The following is a 19,785-nucleotide window of genomic DNA, read 5'->3' as shown; positions in this document are numbered from 1 at the left end:
TATTTGAACAATAGCTTGGGAGTTAACAGTTTCTCTATGTCAATGCCTCTACCAATCAGAGTCCACTTGCCAATCAATAAGCATGCTCTTCTCATGCAGTATAAATTATCGTCCCCTTTGCTGTTGATAAGCTTGCAATTTGTCCTGATGAGTGCAAGGCAAAAAGCTTAGGCAACTTGTCATTTTTTTCAGCAGTACAGAGTTGAGTAAAACCTGTAGGATTGATTCTGTCTGCAATGATTAGTCTTGAGTTAATAAGGCTCCTTGTTTCCAAAATTAAAAATTCCATTTGTCTCCAAATTATTTACAACAAAATGTTGAAGTGTTCTAATTTATAATGAAATAACTTGCATTTATAATAGCAACTAATCACATCTTCAGGGCATCCAAAACACTCCACAGCTTTTGAAGTACTTTTGAAGTTTTTTTCCATTCATTGGATGTGTCACTAGCTGTGCCAGCATTTATTATCCATCCCTAATTGCCCTTGAACTTGGTGATTGTTTGACTTTTCAGAGTCAACCATATTCAGTCAATTTTTCATTCACTGCACTCCTACACTCATTTAGATGTCTCTCTTGTAAATCACTTTCCAGTACTTCCTGTTAGAAACCTTATCACCATTGCCGCCTGTTCAGTGCCAAAAACTTTCTAATGGGTAAATGTATTGGAGTTGGACTCTAAGTGCAAACTCGTTGTGGGTAGTAGCACTTCCTGTGGCTGACAGGTGTGTAGGATAAATCTTTTCAGTTCCTTCCTAATGAACATAAGAAAAAGGAGCAGGAGTAGGCCATCTAGCCCTTTGAGCCTGCCCCACCATTCAACAAGATCATGGCTGAACTGAAGTGGATCAGTTCCACTTTCTCGCCTTCTCCCCATAATTCTTAATTCCCTTGTCTATCAGAAACGTACCTACCCGTGACTTAAATATATTCAGCGAGGTAGCCTCCACCACTTCAATGGGCAGAGAATTCCAGAGACTCACCACCCTTTGAGTGAAGAAGTTCCTCCTCAACTCTGATCTAAACTGCACCCCCCCCCCCTGCTATTTTGAGGCTGTGGAAAAGCACATTGTGCAGAGGGTGTGGAAAGTCTGCAGAGGGATCTAGATAGGCTGAGCGAGTGGGCGAGGACCTGGCAGATGGAGTACAATGTTAGCAAGTGTGAGGTTATCCACTTTGGCAGGAATAACAGTAGGAGGGATTACTGTTTAAAGGGCGAAAAGCTGCAGCATGCTACGGTGCAGAGGGACCTGGGGGTCCTTGTGCATGAGTCGCAAAAACCCAGTCTGCAGGTGCAGCAAGTGATCAAGAAGGCGAATGGGATGCTGGCCTTTATAGCGAGGGGGATAAAATATAAAAGCAGGGAGGTCTTGCTGCAACTGTACAGGGCACTGGTGAGGCCGCAGCTGGAGTACTGTGTGCAGTTTTGGTCGCTGCACTCGCGCAAGGATATTTTGGCCTTGGGAGTGCAGAGGAGGTTCGCTAGGTTGATACCGGAGATGAGGGGGTTGGACTATGAAGAGAGACTAAATAGACTGGGTCTGTACTCGTTGGAGTTTAGAAGGATGAGGGGGGATCTTATAGAGACATATAAGATAATGAAGGGGATGGATAGGGTAGAGGTAGAGAGATTCTTCCCGCTCAGAAAGGACAGCAGGACTCAGCCTCAAGATAAGAAGGGTGCCGTTTAGAACGGAGTTGAGGAGGAACTTCTTCACTCAGAGGGTGGTGAATCTCTGGAATTCTCTGCCCGTTGAAGTGGTGGAGGCTACCTCGCTAGATATATTTAAGTAACGGGTAGATAGGTTTTTGGTAGGCAAGGGGATTAAGGGTTATGGGGAGAAAGCAGGAAAGTGGAACTGAGCCACTTCAGATCAGCCATGATCTTATTGAATGGTGGGGCAGGCTTGAAGGGCTAGACGGTCTACTCCTGCTCCTACTTCTTATGTGCCCTCTAGTTCTGCTGTCTTTTCTAAGCATGAAGAATCTCTCTACCTCTACCCTACCTAGCCCCTTCATTATCTTATATGTCTCTATAAGATCCCCCCTCCGTTCTAAACTCTAACGAGTACAGACCCAGTCTATTCAATCTCTCTTCGTAGGCTAATCCCCTCATCTCCGGTATCAACCTAGTGAACCTCCTCTGTACTCCCTCCAAGGCCAATATATTCTTTCGCAAATGCGGTGACCAAAACTGCACACAGTTCTCCAGTTGCGGCCTCACCAGTGCCCTGTACAGTTGCAGCAAGACCTCCCTGCTTTTATATTCTATCCCCCTCGCTATAAAGGCCAACATTCCATTTGCCTTCTTGATCACCTGCTGCACCTGCAGACTGGGTTTTTGCGATTCGTGCACGAAGACCCCAGGTCCCTCTGCACCGTAGCATGCTGCAGCTTTCCGCCCTTTAAATAATAATCCTTCCTACTATTATTTCTACCAAAGTGGATAACCTCACATTTGCTAACATTATACTCCATCTGCTAGGCCCTTGCCCATTCACTCAGCCTATCCAGATCTCTCTGCAGACTTTCTGTGCCTTCCACGCAATTTGCTTTTCCTCTCATCTTTGTGTCATCAGCAAATTTTGTTACCGTACACTCAGCCCCCTCCTCCAGATCGTCTATGTAAATGGTAAACAGTTGAGGTCCCAGCACCGATCCCTGCGGCACTCCACTAGTCACCAACTGCCAACCAGAATAGCACTCATTGATTTCAACTCTCTGCTTCCTGTTAGACAACCAATCCCCAATCCACGCTAACACCTTACCCCCAACTCCGTGCACCCTAACCTTTTGCAGCAACCTTTTGTGAGGCACCTTATCAAACGCCTTCTGGAAATCTAAAAACACCACATCCACCGGTTCCCCTCTGTCTACCGCACTAGTCACATCCTCATAGAAATCCAACAAATTAGTTAAACACGACTTCCCCTTCACAAATCCATGCTGCATCTGCTTGATCAAACCGTTCTGTTCTAGGTGTCTTGCTATTTCTTCTTTGATGACGGATTCTAGCATTTTTCCAACTACAGGACGTTAAGCTAACTGGCCTATAATTCCCTGCCTTTTGTCTGCTACCTTTTTTAAATAACGGTGTAACATTAGCCATTTTCCAATCTTCTGGCACTTCCCCAGAGTCCAGCGAATTTTGATAAATATTTACTAAGGCATCCGCTATCACCTCTGCCTGACTCTTAACTGTTTCTCTCAGAGTAATACAACTGTCTTTATTCTGTTATGGTGAAGGATACATTTAATTTGCGTTTCACAGTCACCATGGTCAAAATAGTAAACTAATCATGTAGGGAACAGTGGTGCATGGCAAATGGTTTACTTTGTAGTAGATTAATAACATTGAGAGCTCTGCACATTGCCCTCAAGGCGGCTGTAGTGGGGAAGAGACCATCTACTTTTGGAATACATTTTGCAGACAAGGTCTGGAGATGGAGCAGTGTTTTTTTTCAAGGTACATCCTGAACTGCTCTGACGCAGGACCCTGTGCTCCACAGGCTGTTTCCAGGAAAACACACTGAGATAAACGTCATTTGCAGCTGGAGGAGCATCAACATGGTGAAAGATGTGCTTTGGTTTGCCCGAAACTTGCAGGTGTTCCAATGCAGAGTTGTCCTCAACTGACTGGCACATTCTGAGGTGCAGAACTATGTGCTGAGGGACATGCTAAAGCTTGAGGCAGCTGCTGTAACAGTGCAATGGGAAAATATTGCTATCTAAGGCCTTTCAGCCATATACACCAAGGGACTGAAAATATGTGTAGAACCCTTTGGGCTCTATGCCTGACATTGAATGTTCTTTGGGAATATTAAAGTATTGAGGCACGTCAGAGAAGAACATGCTACATGAAGGAAAGTTGAATTCTATTACAGTGTCTTTAATTTTTGAATTTGAAATGTTTTGCCCCCAGGCTGCATGCGTGACATAGAATGTATTTTGAAAATATCAAAGAATTATGATTGTAAAGAGGCACCTAAGATGGAACACAAGTCAAATTTTATGGCACTTAATATAACGTTCAAGTTAAATGTTTTGTAAAGTACTTTTACAAATTTTGTGAATAAAGTATATTTGGGGGGAAAATGGGGGTCATGAATCTTTGGTGCATCTGGTCCCCTGTTGCAGCTTTAGAGAGAGATTGGAGGAACTACCTGAAGAAACAACATAAAATGGCAAAAGTAGTAATTTTGCCACTTCTTTGTGGATTGTGTTGACATCTACAGATAGAGATCAGGAGAATCCCCATGGAGATTCAAGGACAAATGCTCCAGGAGTAAGAAGGGAAAATGGTGGAAAGTCTTACAAATCCTGGCAATTAAAAGACATTTTCCCAGTGAATTGTCTCTTTTCTGACAGAGGAGCTGTTTCAGTCTATGTTCAAAGGCAAAAGCACGCAGGTGAGACAGCCTCAATAGAGTCGTAGAGGTTTACAGCATGGAAACAGGCCCTTTGGCCCAATTTGGGTTAGGTTGATTGGCCATGCTAAGAAATTGCCCCTTAGTATCCAGGGATGCACAGGTTAGAGGGATTAGTGGGTATAATATGTAGGGATATGGGGGTAGGGCCTGGGTGGGATTGCGTATGGTGCAGACTCGATGGGCCGAAGGGCCTCTTTCTGCACTGTACGATTCTATAATTTGTCCATGCCACCCTTTTTTTTTAAACCCCTAAGCTAATCCCAATTAGCCGCATTTGGCCCATATCCCTCTATACCCAAGGTACCTGTGTAACTATTTAAATGCTTTTTAAAAGATAAAATTGTACCCGTCTCTACTACTACCTCTGGCAGCTTGTTCCAGACACCACCGTCTGTGTGAAAATATTCTGGACGCTTTTGTATCTCTCCCCTCTCACTTAAACCTATGCCTTCTAGTTTTAGACTCCCCTACCTTTGGGAAAAGATATTGACAATCTACCTTGTCTATGCCGCTCATTATTTTATAGACTTCTGTAAGGTCACCCCTCAGCCTCCTACACTCCAGAGAAAGAAGTCCCAGTCTATTCAGCCTCTCCTTATAACTCAATCCATCAAATCCCAGTAGCGTCCTAGTAAATCTTTTCTGCGCTCTTTCTCATTTAATAATATTCTTTCTATAATAGGGTGACCAGAATTGCACACACTATTCCAAGTGTGGCCTTACCAATGTCTTATACAACTTCAACAAGATGTCCCAACTCCTGTATTCAGTGTTTTGACCGATGAAACCAAGCATACCGAATGCCTTCCTCACCACTCTGTTCACCTGTCACTCCACTTTCAAGGAGCTATGAACATGTACCCTAGATCTCTCACTCCTTAGCTTCATGTCTCTCCCTTTACCTTCACTGTGAGAAGGCCCTTTCTGCTGCTTAGCAGTCAGTCTGAGGTCTATCAAAGGCAGGGCTGGGTCAGGTAGCACACGCCAAGCAGAGAACTTTTGTTTTCAGCAGGAGCATTGCAGGATTATTGAGCGGGTACCTCCTCAACCCAGAAGCCCGCTTGTTCAGCCTCTGCCTCTAGTCTGTACATTCATCATCCTGAGGAGTTAATGCGGAGTCAGTTTTAAGCTGAGGGCTGACACTGGAGGCAGTCGCCTTTATGGCGGATAATGAGACCTGCTAGGGAGAGGACTCGCTGCCTCTGAGATAGCCCAGGTGTTACTTTATAATTTTGCTGTAGACTTTGGCTTTGTGAATAACTACCCGTTTTCTCCATAATGACCCCAGGGACCCAAATGGGACCATCCTCTAAGTTTCTCACTTGAATTAGATCAACCATTTCAAAAGTTCTTTATTTGCTCAATTGTAATTTTTTTTGTTTCCTTGTTGGACTCCATTCTCCCTTCCAAGTTTGGGAATTGTAGGTTTAATCTGGTATGAAGCCATACGTCCCATTAACAGCTGTGCTGAGGCAACAACTGTTGAAAACGGTGTAGTCCTATAATCTTTTAAATTGGCCAGGTGTTCCTGTTCAGAAGCTTACAGACACCATGTAAGTATACTGCTACCTTGGGTAACCTTTGAAGAGTGTTCTCCGAAACGCTTTGAAAATGGCAAATGAGTATACTCATAGGGCAGAATTTTATGAGAATGATTCTGTCTCCAGCTAGTGTGAAAACAGGAGAATTCCAGATCTGCTTTTTGGGCGAGTTTTCACTCCCAATCTTATGGACTTAGATTTTGAAAATAGCAGATAGACCATTTTTAGCAACTAGAGGCAGTGGGTGAGTCTCAACTCGCCAGACAGCCTGCAGCTCAGATCAGAGCCACAAATTGTGCATGTGCAGATAAAGCTAAAAAAAGCAGCCCTTCTGACCAACCATCCCCCCACCTGAGGCCAGATACAGCCTCCCCACCATGGGCATTGGGTTCCCCTTTGTCCTGGGACCCCCTTGCACATGGGCCCCTCATCATTCCCCTGGCCCCAGTTGCTGCGTGACATGACGCTCTCTTTCCTGCCCTCATTCATCACAGAGGCACATTCCCCCTGCACCCCGCACCCCATCCCCCATCAGCATACCTGCAAGTGCTGACTGACTTCCGCTCCATGACAACAAGGCAAACTGCATTAAACTCGCTGGAATACACTAACAGGTGCATGACATACCCTACCTGCCTGCAGCAGATCAGCCCTAACAAGGGAGAGCTCTATAAAAGCCCCAAGGATGGACAGACTGGCAGGCAGTGCAGGAAGGTGGCCTGAAGGAGGACAGCACCCCGTTTCTAAGATGCAGATCTTGCAAGGTTGTTGGAAGTGGTGGAGGCTAGGTGGGAGACCCTCTTCCCCCCCAGCAGGCTGCCACCCCTGACCTCCTTGCATCTCCCTCTAACCCCCCACCACCGGAGTCTCACAACCCTTGCCTTCTCAGGGCCACACCTGACACCGTCCAGGACTTGTGCCATCAGATTTTACATGGCTCCTTCTGTCTCCACATGAGAATGCCCATAACAACTGGGAGAGGGCAAAGAGATCTGGGTCCTCAGCCCCTTTGAGGAACGAGCACTGGAGCTTACGGGAAAGGAGGGGATCCACACTATAAGTGACAGCAGGTTGGGCTGGAACACAAACAAATACCTCTAAATCCTCCATTTGTTGGAGATATCTCAAGTAAGTTGCTTGCAGCCCAGATTCTTAAGCCTCCCTTGCACTTAACTTTGTGTCCTGTGTTGCAGGAAGGAACCCAGACCCTCTTGCTCCCTACCCATCCTCCCCAAGATAGCTCTAAAAACTCCTTGGAGGGAGGCAATGATGGGACGTTCAAGGCCGGCACCAGTTTTGCATCAGCTTCCATCTCACAGTTCATCATCCCAGAGACTCACATCGGCGGGTCAAGTTAATGGCAAGGCGTTTGATCATTCTGTGGTGCGCATGATACATTTGTTGGTGTACCTCGGGTGGAGGAGGGAACCTCCAAGGCCTCTGACACAGCAGCGTCTGCTGAAGGCGAGGACTTAGCTAGTCCCAGGCTATCTGCTGGGCATATATGATTACTTTTCCCTTAGCTACTAGAGATGCAGCAATAGAACCAGGGAATGCAGGAGGGGCTGACTACAACACTGGACCACTGCAAGGTTGCTGGGAGGATCCCAAAGCTTTCAGGTGCATCAGCTATTGCTGGTCTTGCTTGGTTCCCAAGCCAACACTGCAGGGGTGGCATCTGCAGTGGAAAGCCTGGGGCAGGAAATTATCACCATGAATAGCAGGGTCCAAGCAATTGCCAAGTCACAGCAGGCCACGCTGAAGTCCCTGAGGGCCTCAACAGGTTTCTTGAGATTCTGCAACCCATGACTGAGAGGCTGAAGAGTTTGCAGGACATCCAGCGGGACAGTATCACGACACTGGGCTATGACAGTAGCCTTTGAGAACATGGCCCACTCACAGAGCGTCATGGCTGAGGGGCTGCAGAGCATGGCCCAGTCTCAATGCAATTGCCTCTGCCGTTGACAGGTGGCCCCAGATGCAGAGGGCCATCACGGGGCTTGCTCACAATGGCCAGGATGCAGGTGATCCTCCAGGACTGCCAGGGCCAGGTAACGCCAGAGCTTCTGGAGCTCACTGCAAAAGCGTTGGCACCCATGGAGTGACCCAGTTGTCCACAGGAACCCTGAGGGAGGAGGAAGGACTGAAGACCATGCTGGGGCCTTCCACCCAGGAATCTGCAACAGTGGTTACACCTTCTGGTTCTCCCTTTTCTGACAGTGGCGCATCTCAGGGGCAGTGGGATGAACAGGGTGGCATGGATATGGCAGGCCTGTGACACCTGGAAGCCAGCTGTAGCCCTCAAGGTCTAGGCCCTCTAGAGGAAGATCACCAAGGATATCTAAGGCCATGGGGCATGTTAGGTAGTTGGCCATCTGCACTTCTGATGTACACCCTGGGGAGACAGTGAAACACAGTAGTAGGCCACGTGAAGTTAAGTTGTAGCAGCACTGAGATGGCACAGATGAAGGAGGACACCAGTTAGATAGAATAATTAGGCACTTTAAAATCTCACTTTCACTTGTTATATATGCGTACTTAGTTTGATGGCCCATTTATTAGCACTAATGAATGTTATTGCACTGCACAGCCATGACTAATTTGTCTCTGATAAACCTCCAACAGGAATGTATTTACCATGACCTTCACCAGAAGGACCTGCATGTTGGTGTCCGTGGGAGAGGGCCTTCAGAGCACAGCGCCTGTGAAAATCGAGGCGCTCAAATCATTCACTGGCGACAGTGGGTGATGTGCAGTGCCAGCGACTTACAACATCTGTTATGGCATCCCCAGAACCAGGGAGACATTCCAAACCACCACCACCACCACCACCCCCCGCCCATCCTGAGGCCCTGTATTGGTGTTAAGTGATCCCTTAACCCCACCCAGATGTGGACCCAGGTGCCAGCTTGCATGTGGCATCAAATAGGAATCTGGCTAGTTTGCACTAGGATACCTTCATAGCGAGGGGGATTGAATATAAAAGTAGGGAGGTCTTGCTGCAGCTGTATAGGGCATTGGTGAGGCCGCAGCTGGAGTACTGTGTGCAGTTTTGGGCGCCGCACCTGCGCAAGGATATTTTGGCCCTGGAGGGAGTGCAGAGGAGGTTTACTAGGCTGATACCGGAGTTGAGGGGGTTGAGCTATGAGGAGAGGCTGAATAAACTAGGCTTGTACTCGTTAGAGTTTAGAAGAATGAGGGGAGATCTCATTGAGACGTATAAGATGATGAATGGGATGGATAGGATAGAGGTGGAGAGACTCTTCCCGCTCAAAAAAGACAGTAGGACTAGGGGGCACAGCCTCAAGATAAAGGGGAGGCAGTTTAGAACGGAGTTGAGGAGGAACTTCTTCACTCAAAGGGTGGTGAATCTCTGGAATTCTCTGCCCGTTGAAGTGGTGGAGGCTGCCTCGCTAAATATTTTTAAGAAGCGGGTTGATGGGTTCTTGATAAGAGAGGGGATTAAGGGTTATGGGGAGAGGGCGGGAAAGTGGAACTGAGCCACGACAGATCAGCCATGATCTTATTGAATGGCGGGGCAGGCTCGAAGGGCTAGATGGCCTACTCCTGCTCCTATTTCTTATGTTCTTATGTTCTTATGTTCTTATCATCACAGTGGTGCATGAGAGTGATGAAAGCCTGCTACAGAAATGTGTTAACACAGCATTACAAGGCCCACCATACTGGTGTTACAATGTAGCAGGAGATTGTATGGGTCCACAGGCAGGATGGTTGGAACCCACATGTGGCAACACAGGACCCTAGTTGCCAAATTGCGCTTTGGTCAGGGCCTCCCTCGTTGCCTTTGCATGCCTGACTCTTGCTGCTGCCAGCCCTCCACCACCTGGGTGATGTTAGTCATTGCCTTATTTTCCTCCCCTTCCTCCTCCTGGACAGCCTCCTCTCCAGTGACATCTGCCTAGACAGGCTTCATCCCTTCCTTGTCCAGATCTCCCTGTTGTTGTGCCAGATTGTACAGGACGTAGAACATCACCACAATACGCGATTATATCAGTGGGCTATACTGGAGGGCTCCGCCAGAGCTATCCAAGCACCAGAACCACATTTTGAGGAGCCCTATTCACCACTCCAAAATTAACTGGGTGGCAACATGGGCCACATTATATCGGGTCTCCACCTCAGTCTCAGGCCTCTGCACAGAAGTTGTCAGCAAGTGCAAAGCGGGTACCCAATGGCTCCATGAGCCATCCCTGCACTCTGCACTCCTCCTCAAAGACCTCTGGGGCATCAGAGCTTCTGAATATAAAACTTCATGCACGCTGCCAGGGTGTCTGGCACAGACATGCATAATGTGCAGCGAATGGTCACACACCAGCTGAATGGAAGCCCTTTCTATTCATGAATCTTCCAGGATGTTTTCTCCGGGGGCTTGAAGGCGACATGCATGCAGTCTATAGTCTTTGCACATTTGGCATCCCTATGATGGCCACAAATCTGCAGCCTGGGCTTCCTGCAGGGCCTGGCCCAGATCAAATTTAATATACAGGCCAGCTCAGGCATACAGGGCAAGCATGACTTCCCTCACACACTTGTGAATGGATGATTGTGAGATGCCACAAAGGTCTCCACTGATTGCCTGGAAGAACCCAATGGCATAAAAGTTTAAGGCAGTTGTCACTTTCACAGCTGCCGGGAGTGGGTGGCCCCCATGCCCCAAGTTGTCAGGCCTTGGAGCACATGGCACAGGTGATGCACTGTCTCCTTTTGGAGCTGGAGCCGTTGGCAGCACACGATGTCCGGCAGTTGCTCAAAGGACACTTGTATGTGGAACTGGCGGGGTTTCTGCTCCTTCTCATGTTCCCCACTGTCCTGGGGCTGTTTGCAGGCCATGACCTGTGTCTGGCAGCTGTCTCCTTCTCCTCCTGCAGGTGGTATGGCCTGGGCCTCCTGTGCCTGCAATTCATTCTCCTGCTCCTCCTCCTGGGCTCCAGCAGCAACCAAAAGAACAGCAAGATCAATGGGTTTCACTGCAAAAGCCATTGTCAATCTGGAGAGTGGGGGAGGAGGGCGAGGGGCGGTGGGGGAGAGAGAAATGGAAAAGTTAGAGAACTCTGCTTATCCTCAGCCCAGCCACACACACGCCACAATTCTCTCCAGCTCCCCAGAATGGCAACACAGCCTTCCCCCATTCTCCCTACCTCACACACCCAACCAGAACCCATGCAGTAATGGCCTGTGACAGCTCTGTATAACAAATCCTGAGACTGCAGCAGTGCCAGTTCTGAGGGCTTCCAGCCCATCAGCCACACCAACATTGTATGCTGCTGCTAGCACTAGGATCCAGAGTCAGCGCTAAGACCAATGTCACTGCTCAGATCCGAGTCAGCACTGAGAGGCTGAAGTTGAATATCATGAACCACAACAGACCACTCCCCCCAGCACATACTCAGGCTCCCCTGGACCCGAAACGCAACATGGCCACCACAAACCAACCCCCCCCCCCCCCCCCCGCCCCCCACCACAGCATGGAGCTGTTTGCAACCAGAGGTATACCTCCTTACTAACCCTCACTGCTCCACCGCCTGGAGCCGACTTTAAGAGAGGAGGTGTTTTGCTTGCCGGCTGTAGCTGCAGCAAACAAGTTCATTAAGGCAAGTGAGGTGGGTGATTGGGAGTGAACTTCACTAATGACGTTGAGATGAATGCAAAAATATGCAAATTGACATTTCATCCATTTTGGGCAGGTTTCCAATTGTGCCCTTTTTTTGGTAAGATAGGAATGTCATGAAAACGGGCGCCATTCCTACTAGTCAGCTCACTCCCAATTTTATGACATTTCCCCACTGAAAAACGGGTGCGATGAGGTTGTAACATTATACCCATGGAGTCCTGGTATGTGTTGATCATTGCATATTTCCAGAAGGACTTGTCAAATTCAAGCTGAAGATAGGCACGGCTCATGTCCAATTTGGAGAACATCTTGCCGCCTGTTACCTTATTGAACAAATCTTTGTTTCAGGACCTGGGGCACCTATCGAGTTTGGAGACCTAACTGACTGTTAGTTTATCATCCCCACAAGGGTGAACTGCTTGTCGGGCTTAAGAACAGAGACAATGGCACAGTCCATTCCACGAATCACACAGGCTTTATATCTAAACTTCCAAGGCACCCTAGTTCAGTTTCCACCTTATCCAACATGGAGTATGGGACTGAAATGTCTACATTTAAAATCAGGGTGAACATATATATTGGCTGTGCCCCATTTTTCTGTACCAGGCCTTCTTGGAAATCTCCAGGATATCTACTAACAAATTTGTACAGACCTACTTAGCCTGAAGGTCTCCAATCAGTTCAACTGGATTTTCTGGAGCCAATTTCACCCCTTAAGGCTTGGTCTGTGCCCCCATCCATAATAAGTGGGAGACAAGCTGATTGCTGCCTGTAACTTATTGGGGCCATTGTGTTGCCTTTTATTTGTAAAGGTTCCCCCTTTGTGATGATGTTGTGCTGTTTAGAAGTTTTATTTTTATTATCATCACAAGTAGGCTTACATTAACACTGCAATGAAATTACTGTAAAAACCCCTTCATCGCCACTCCGGCGTCCGTATACTGAGGGAGAATTTAACATGACCAATGCACCTAACTAGCATGTCTTTTGGACTGTGAGAGGAACTGGAGCACCCAGAGGAAACCCACGCAGGCACGGGGAGAACATGCAGACTCCGCACAGACAGTGACCCAAGCTGGGAATCAAACCCGTGTCCCTGGCACTGTAAGCCAGCAGGACTAAAGCACTGCATTCATATGTTTCTTCTAACATTTCATTTAGAGGGGATCCAAATTCAAAATGATCTGCCAATTTCCGCAGCCTAGCCAAGAACTCAATGATGTGTTCTCCAGGTTCTCTCAGCCATATTGAAGCAACATCTCTGGAATATAACAGAGGCTTCAGGTCAAAGTGATTATTTAACAGGTCTACTAGCTCACTAAAAGTTTTTCAGTCATTGCATCTGGATAGGTCAGAGTTTTGAATCATACTTAAAGTTGGGGCCCTGCATGATGTCAACAATATCACGTTTCGTTTTTCATCTCCTTCAATGTTGTCAGCACAGAAGAAGTAATGCATGTGATTTGTATATTGGGCCCAGTCTTCATAGTATTCAGGTTTCCTGAAAAAAGACATAGTATTTTTTTCTTATCAGAGAAAACTATTGACTTATGGAGATTGTCTGGCAGGAGAGATGGAGAAAAAAAAGTTTTTCCTCGTTGCCAATGTAGTAATTCACCCAGATGTCAATTTCCTGTCACCAAAGATCCTTTATTGTGTACCAAAGAGAAGATCCTCTGTTTACTCAATAAGGAAATTGGTATTCCATAAAGCCCAAGGGGAGATCTATTGATGATGCCTGTGCCCTTCATGGCTGTCATAATAGACAAGCTGTGATGATCTTAATCAATTGTACTTAAAGAGGTGCAGAAGTAGACAAGCTGATTGGTTGCCTTGCAAAGCATTCCATCTTTAAGAGAGTGTTATCACTATCTGACAGTTTAATTGCTATCTGCCTGAATGGCCTTTACTTGAACAACACATCATCACCTTTGGCTCCACTTCCCGGTTGCCAGGCTTCAAAGCAGCATTAAGAAAAAGTAGCTTACAGATAGCAGCGAGTATATAGCACATGAACTGGCCACACCACCCCCACCGCCACCAACCCCCCCCCCCCAACCCCACCTGCCATCCCTTGCTGAGAGTTTCAGGCATGGGGTTATCTACGGCAACACGCTGCAGTGGAAGCAACAACAAAAGGGCAGCACAACACCAGCTGTTTTCTTCACAGCCACATGGCCCTCCACAAAGCGGAGAGGATGGCCAATGAGATGCAGCTGGAACGAAGAGACAACCCACCCTCTCTGTCCTGTAACAAGTAGACCAGCCATCCTGAAGCACAGAAGCCCTTGTGTGTCATGAGGCTCAGGGTCTCAAAATGCATTGTGGTTGATATTTTAATCTTCATGGTGCAGAACGGTCTTCTAGTGGACCAGGTGAGCACACATTGCCAGTGCCTGATAAGGTACCTGCATTGGAAGCCCAACCCATACCTTCCACAGCCCCACATTTTCTGACATTAAAACATGAAATGCTGGAAATACTCAGCATGTCTGACAGAAATTGAGGGGAGAAAAACAGAATTAATGTTTCAGGTCAATGACCCTATTCAGAACCGAAGGAAGAAATGTAATATGTTTTGTGCAAGTGAAACCTGGGGAAGAAGAACTTAAGGGAAGAACAAAAAGGTAGAGTAGAAGGCAAGAAGGATTAAATGACAAATTAATTACTGGGACAAAATGCAAGGAAAGTGACTAGAGTCATAGTAAAGAAACAAAACATTTATCCACAGAGAGTGTGAATGGCTGCAATGTCCAAAAACAAAGATATTAAAAAATAAGATCAATGTTGTCACATGCAAGAAAGGAACAAAATAGGGGGAGGGGGGAAATTTATCAGCCAGAATTGTTGAACTCAGGAAAAGAGAGCTGTAAAAATGCCTAATTGAAAGATAAGATGTGGTTCCTCGAGAACTTCAACAACATTACATCAGGCCAAGGACAGAGATTTCAGCATAAGAACAAGATGGAGAGGCAAAATAGTGAGAAGTATGAAACCTAGTGATGTGCATGCGGACTGAGCAGAGATTTTTGCAAAGTGGTCACTCAATCTCTGTTCGGTCTCCCCAGTGGAGTGGCTGCATTGTGAGCAACGAATACCATATATTAAACTGAAAGAAGTACATTTAAACCTCTGCTTCACCTGGAAGGAATGTTTAGGGCATTGAATGATGAGGAGAGAGAAAGTACAAGGGCAATTGCCAGGGTTCCCTGTTGGCAGTGCTCGGTTGGAAGTGCCAGGGTCCTAGGCTGGCACTGCCAGGTTGGCATTCCCCAAGGGACACTGACCACCCTGGGGAGGCCTCAATGGCCTCCAGCCACACCATTAAGGTCATCACGTCTGGTCCCTGTTGGTGAGGGACCATACATGATCCTCGCCGCTGCGGACCTCAGCCACTAAGGTTGGTAAGGCAAGTGAGCCTGGATGATTGCATCCTGGACTCGCTAATAATCTTAAAACTAGAACATTAATATTAAAATCAACCTCATGCCCTTCCTGCGGCAATATTACTCAATTTTGTGAAAACCAAAACTGCCTTAAAATGTTTAAATTCACTGGTCACTCACCTCTGCTCCAGCCAAATGTGCCCCTGGACTAGATCCATGGCTTATTTAAACAAGGAAGATAAATTCCTTTTGAAAAAGTTAAGTATGGCGTGGCATAACCAGTCACTTGAGCTGCCGACCAGAGGCAAGCATATGCCACAGGGTGGCTTAAGCCGATTTTTGGCTGACTTGGTAAATTGAGGCTTTTGAATAAGGAGGGAAATATAGTTTAATGAGTTGTGTACAAATACATGTCTGTTTCTGATCTGATGGTAAAGTGAATCAATATTCATTGTTTTTGAGAGAATATTGTGCTTGGAATTACACCAGCATACAGAAGGTTAAAATATCTCAGCTGTGAGGTTTCAAGAAGGAAAGTTAAGATTCAGCTGGGAAAAGAAAATCAAAATAAGTCAGAAAAAGCCAAAGTGGAGAAGTTTTATGGCCCAGAGCCAAATTGGGCTGGGACTGCTCAAAGCTGCTCCAACTCTGAGCAAATTAATAACACACAGAGAAAGAAGAAACACAGTTTAGGATCTGGAGCCGTGCAGAGCAGTGCGATTAGTGGGAGAGTCACATTACCCTGTGCCAAAGTTAAGAACAGCAAAGGATTTGGAATTAATTGCAAGCAAAAAGAGCTCATTTGCTAGTGAGGCTGGTCCCACATCAAAAAATAATCTTTACTGACAGGACAGGACAACACTCTACCCCATCACCTCAATTAAAGAAAACTCCAAGCTCGAATAGGTCCCTTTGGATCAAAACCACTTGGAGCTTCTGAAACAAAGAACTGTGATGATGTCATGATTTGTTTTTGATTGAAACAACCTTGATAAGTTTACTGAAGACGAGAGTTAAAGAATGGGACAGCTGGGAAAACTCCTGATATGGCATTTTCTGCTTTTAAAAGGTAAGAAGCTATACCTACTAATTTTTAAAGAAAGAAACAAGTCATTTAGTTGAAGGTTTAGATATATAAATCTCATTAATGTCTCCTGGTTTAAAATGTACATTCTTGTGTGTCACTTGATAACTGGGCAAAGAGATGATCAATAAATTAAGGTTTATTGGTTAGGGCGTTCTGAGTTGAACAGTATATGTTGACAGGATGTTCGTGGAAGTTTGTTGACTTGTGATCATCCTTGGTGCTTTAGCTAGAGGTTAAACAGACATGGCCAGTTGCTTTAATGTTTGTCCTCGGAATAAAGCAGCAGAATTTAGACAAACAATTTTCGTGGCAGTGGTTAGAATTGCTCTGTTCAGTTCTTTGCGGAACTATGCTTGGCTTGATATCTAATTCGTGCTGCATCTGCCCTCGGTGTGTTCAATGAGCCATATAGAGATGGTTTTACTTTGTACCTAATCTATGCTGTACCTGCCCTGGTAGTGTTTGATGTTCAGACTGTTTACCTGGTGTGTAAATTGTTCTTTATATTAACATCCATCAACTTTATTACCACAAAATTTACCCCTGCGACTATAAGATAACCATCACAGTGAGATTAACTCTTAAATCTGACTCACATGACAATTCTTTTTACACTCTTATTCAAAGCTAGATCAGACAACACAGAACAAAATATGAACTCATTATGTTAAATTTGAATATATAGCTGAAATCAGTTGTGAGTACGATTGATCGCAGTGCTCTAGATTAGAAAGGGAAACTTGCTCCTGATGAACCCAGGCACTTCCACTGATAAGTGCATGCATACAACCAGAGGAGGAAAAAATTGGATTTTGCTGTAATTGTCCCACAAATGTATTTCTTACACTCAGACACTGTCAAGATTTGCATGTGAAGGTCAATCGAGGTAAAAACTGAATGATGAACGTTCTCTACGGAACCTATCAACACCTTCAGGAGACATGAGAAGAAAACAAAACGTTAAAGCCTCAATTTTAACTAAAGGCCATAGTGAGCAACCAGCTATACCAACATTGACAAAAGAAGGCCCAGGAGATTTAATTCTTATAGGCTCTAAAGTCCCCACTCATGGCTGGGCAGCAAAAAGGCGATTGATAAATTAAAGTTTACTGGTTAGGGCATTCTGAGTTGAACAGTATATGTTGACAGGGTGTTAGTGGAAGCTAACACCCATGGCTGGGCAGCAATGGGTGGGTTGAGTAGCCAAAGGAACGATCCCTGACGCCCAGTTAAATAGAAGAGTCATGTGGTCAGAGAAAGGGCAAGCCCAGATTAGGCTAAGAGCATTTTTGTTCTTCCTGGCCTCACAAGGAAGTCAAAAAAAAGTACCAAGGCTTCCCCTTTTGGGGCCTTTTGCAGGCCCTTAAAGCTTCCTAACAAGGGAGCTAATTACAATTGCAGTCAGACTCAAATGACTCCAAAATTCAAAGGAGAAACATGAGCATCTTTCTCGACTGTTCAGAATATCTGCTAAACCTGGAACCTGCTTGGAAGAGCTGAGTCCTGAGTGGGCTCCACGGATGATTTTAGCTGCCTGCTTGGTTTCCACTAAATGGGCAGAGTTAAAATCATCCCATAATAAATTAGCATGCACTTGTGAAAAGAAAATTGCTTCTACTGTGTTGCTTACAGTGGTGCTGAGAGCAACACGCGCATTGTGAAATTTTGTCAGTAATTGTAAACTTGTGAAAATTATTCATTCTCTCCCAGGATGCACTCTGCTAGTTCTGGCACACTGTGTACTGAAACCCACAGAAATAGACAAAATCACAGACTTTCAGGCCCCACGTTTTTCCTTGTGTCTACAAAAAAATCAGAGCCTTTCTCTGACAGTTTCTGGAACATGGAGACCTTCACTATCATGACATGCTTCTTAACATAATGCATATTGTAGAAAGAAAATTAGGTCAGTTGGACTTTTGTAAATCTGCATTAGAATTGGAGACTGTAAGAGGTTAGAATCAGAGAAAGAGGAGAGCGATATAGATACAGTAAAAGGGGAGTGAGGATAACAGTATGAAGGGGAAAATTCGTAAGGTTCTCTGTTCCACTATCATCTAATGACTCCTGCTGCAAACTGGATGAGCAATGGGAGAAGATCAGACTAACTTGTGATGATGCCCTAGGACGAATAGCTTGCAGGCAATCATGTAATATTTGTATTTTGCTTATGCAACACAATTTTTGTGTTGTATTGCATTTAGTATACTGAATAATATTGGCCGTAGCACACCTAATTCCATGTGCTATCCTGTACATATCAGATTCTTGTCTGTGCATTATCCTCTATGCATTTGTTGTTCCTCATCATAGTTGTTCTGTTTTAACATTTGGAAAGCAGTTTGAATCAGCAACATTTCATGACATTGAACATTCTTTGCTCCTATGCCTGTCCCTAATTTATTATTACATTATTTTGTTATTCTCACTGACCCTGCTGCATCACTTGCTGCAGTTTATTCCAAAGCCTTTCACTAATGTGGTGCTCTGGTTAGTTACTCACTTCCTGGCAGGTGCTCCCCAGATGATATTTTAAATGTTTTTCACTGTTTTTCTCTTCTCTCCGCAAGGGAAAGGTCATGTGACCCTGAAGTTCCTGACTCTGCACAGCTCAGAATTCCTTTCAAATTCAAAACAGCTGTTACTAAACTTTGACTGTAACCCTCCTCCCCTTTTTATAACTCACTGTTATATCTGCCAAAGGGTCACAAGAACCTTTGTAGAAATGGAATAGGTAATTTAGGCCTGAGAATCTGTTTCCGCCATTTAGATCAGTCATGACTGATCTTTTCTCCATTTACCTTTCTTTGATCATGGCGGAATGGTGGTTGCGATCTTCCCAAAGGCAGCTAATTAAGAAGCTGCCACCAGGATTCCAATCTATTTAAGGAAAGTGGGTGGATCAGGGAACTGGCAGGCCCAACAGGAGGGCCCGCAGCGAAAGCCAGTCAGCAGTGCAAAAGGAGATACAGATAAAGGATTCCTCTGAAGAATTGAAACTGTGTGGGCACAGCTGCCAGGCTTTCAGTGAGGAAGGGGACCCTTCCCCCTCCTTCAAAGAAGGCCAAGCACCAGGCAGAAAGAAGATTCCAGTCCTCTGGAATGCCTTTGAATTTGGTCATAAATGGAAAGACTTTTCAAGCGGACTGAGAAACCTCCGATTCTTATCTTAAATTGGCAGGAAACTTGAAGATTAAAATTATGTTTTGTCTTAAAGCATTAACTTCTCCAATTATTTCATTTAGTTAAATAGTCCAGGCTGTTCAGGACATACTTAAGCAGTTCCGACAACCTCGTTTCATAACATCATACAAAACATGCCAGTATTTCCTAAACCAGTCTGAGGGACATAGAAAGATGACTTGCTTTTACACCATGCCTTTCAAGAGCTAGGATGTCTGAAAGTGCTTTACAGCCAATAAAGTATTTGTGAAGTATAATGTAAGAAATGCAGTGGTTAATTTGCATCCAGCAAGGCCCAGTACAAAGCAGTAGGATAAATGACCAAATTATCTACTTTTAATAATATTGGTGGAGGGATAGATATTGGCTGGGACACTGGGGGAACTTGCCTATCATTTGATGCTATCTTTGTATACTTGGAAGGACAGATAGGCATAGCATGCCATCTAAATTATAGCATCTCCAAAGTAATATTACACTGGGATTGTCAGTCTGGGATATGTAATTAATCTCTGGAATGGGAC

The 19,785-nt window shown here is 45.4% G+C and overlaps 1 protein-coding gene across 2 annotated transcripts in view; it reads left to right on the top strand.

Annotated features, from left to right (window-relative positions):
- Positions 1–15,704: 15,704 nt before the first annotated feature.
- LOC145360207 (matrix remodeling-associated protein 8-like) overlaps positions 15,705–19,785 on the top strand; it is a 58,360-nt gene continuing 54,279 nt past the window's right edge. For both annotated transcript variants that reach the window (XM_080215251.1, XM_080215250.1), the window contains exon 1: positions 15,705–16,060. In XM_080215251.1, coding sequence (XP_080071377.1) covers positions 16,012–16,060 — 49 coding nt within the window. In that variant the 5' untranslated portion in view covers positions 15,705–16,011. The remainder of the gene's footprint in view (positions 16,061–19,785) is intronic.

The sequence above is a fragment of the Carcharhinus amblyrhynchos genome, chromosome 30 (assembly GCF_965287045.1).
Source record: "Carcharhinus amblyrhynchos chromosome 30, sCarAmb.v2.hapA, whole genome shotgun sequence".
In the NCBI taxonomy this organism is placed as follows: domain Eukaryota; kingdom Metazoa; phylum Chordata; class Chondrichthyes; order Carcharhiniformes; family Carcharhinidae; genus Carcharhinus; species Carcharhinus amblyrhynchos.
This window is presented reverse-complemented; position numbering and strand designations above follow the sequence as displayed.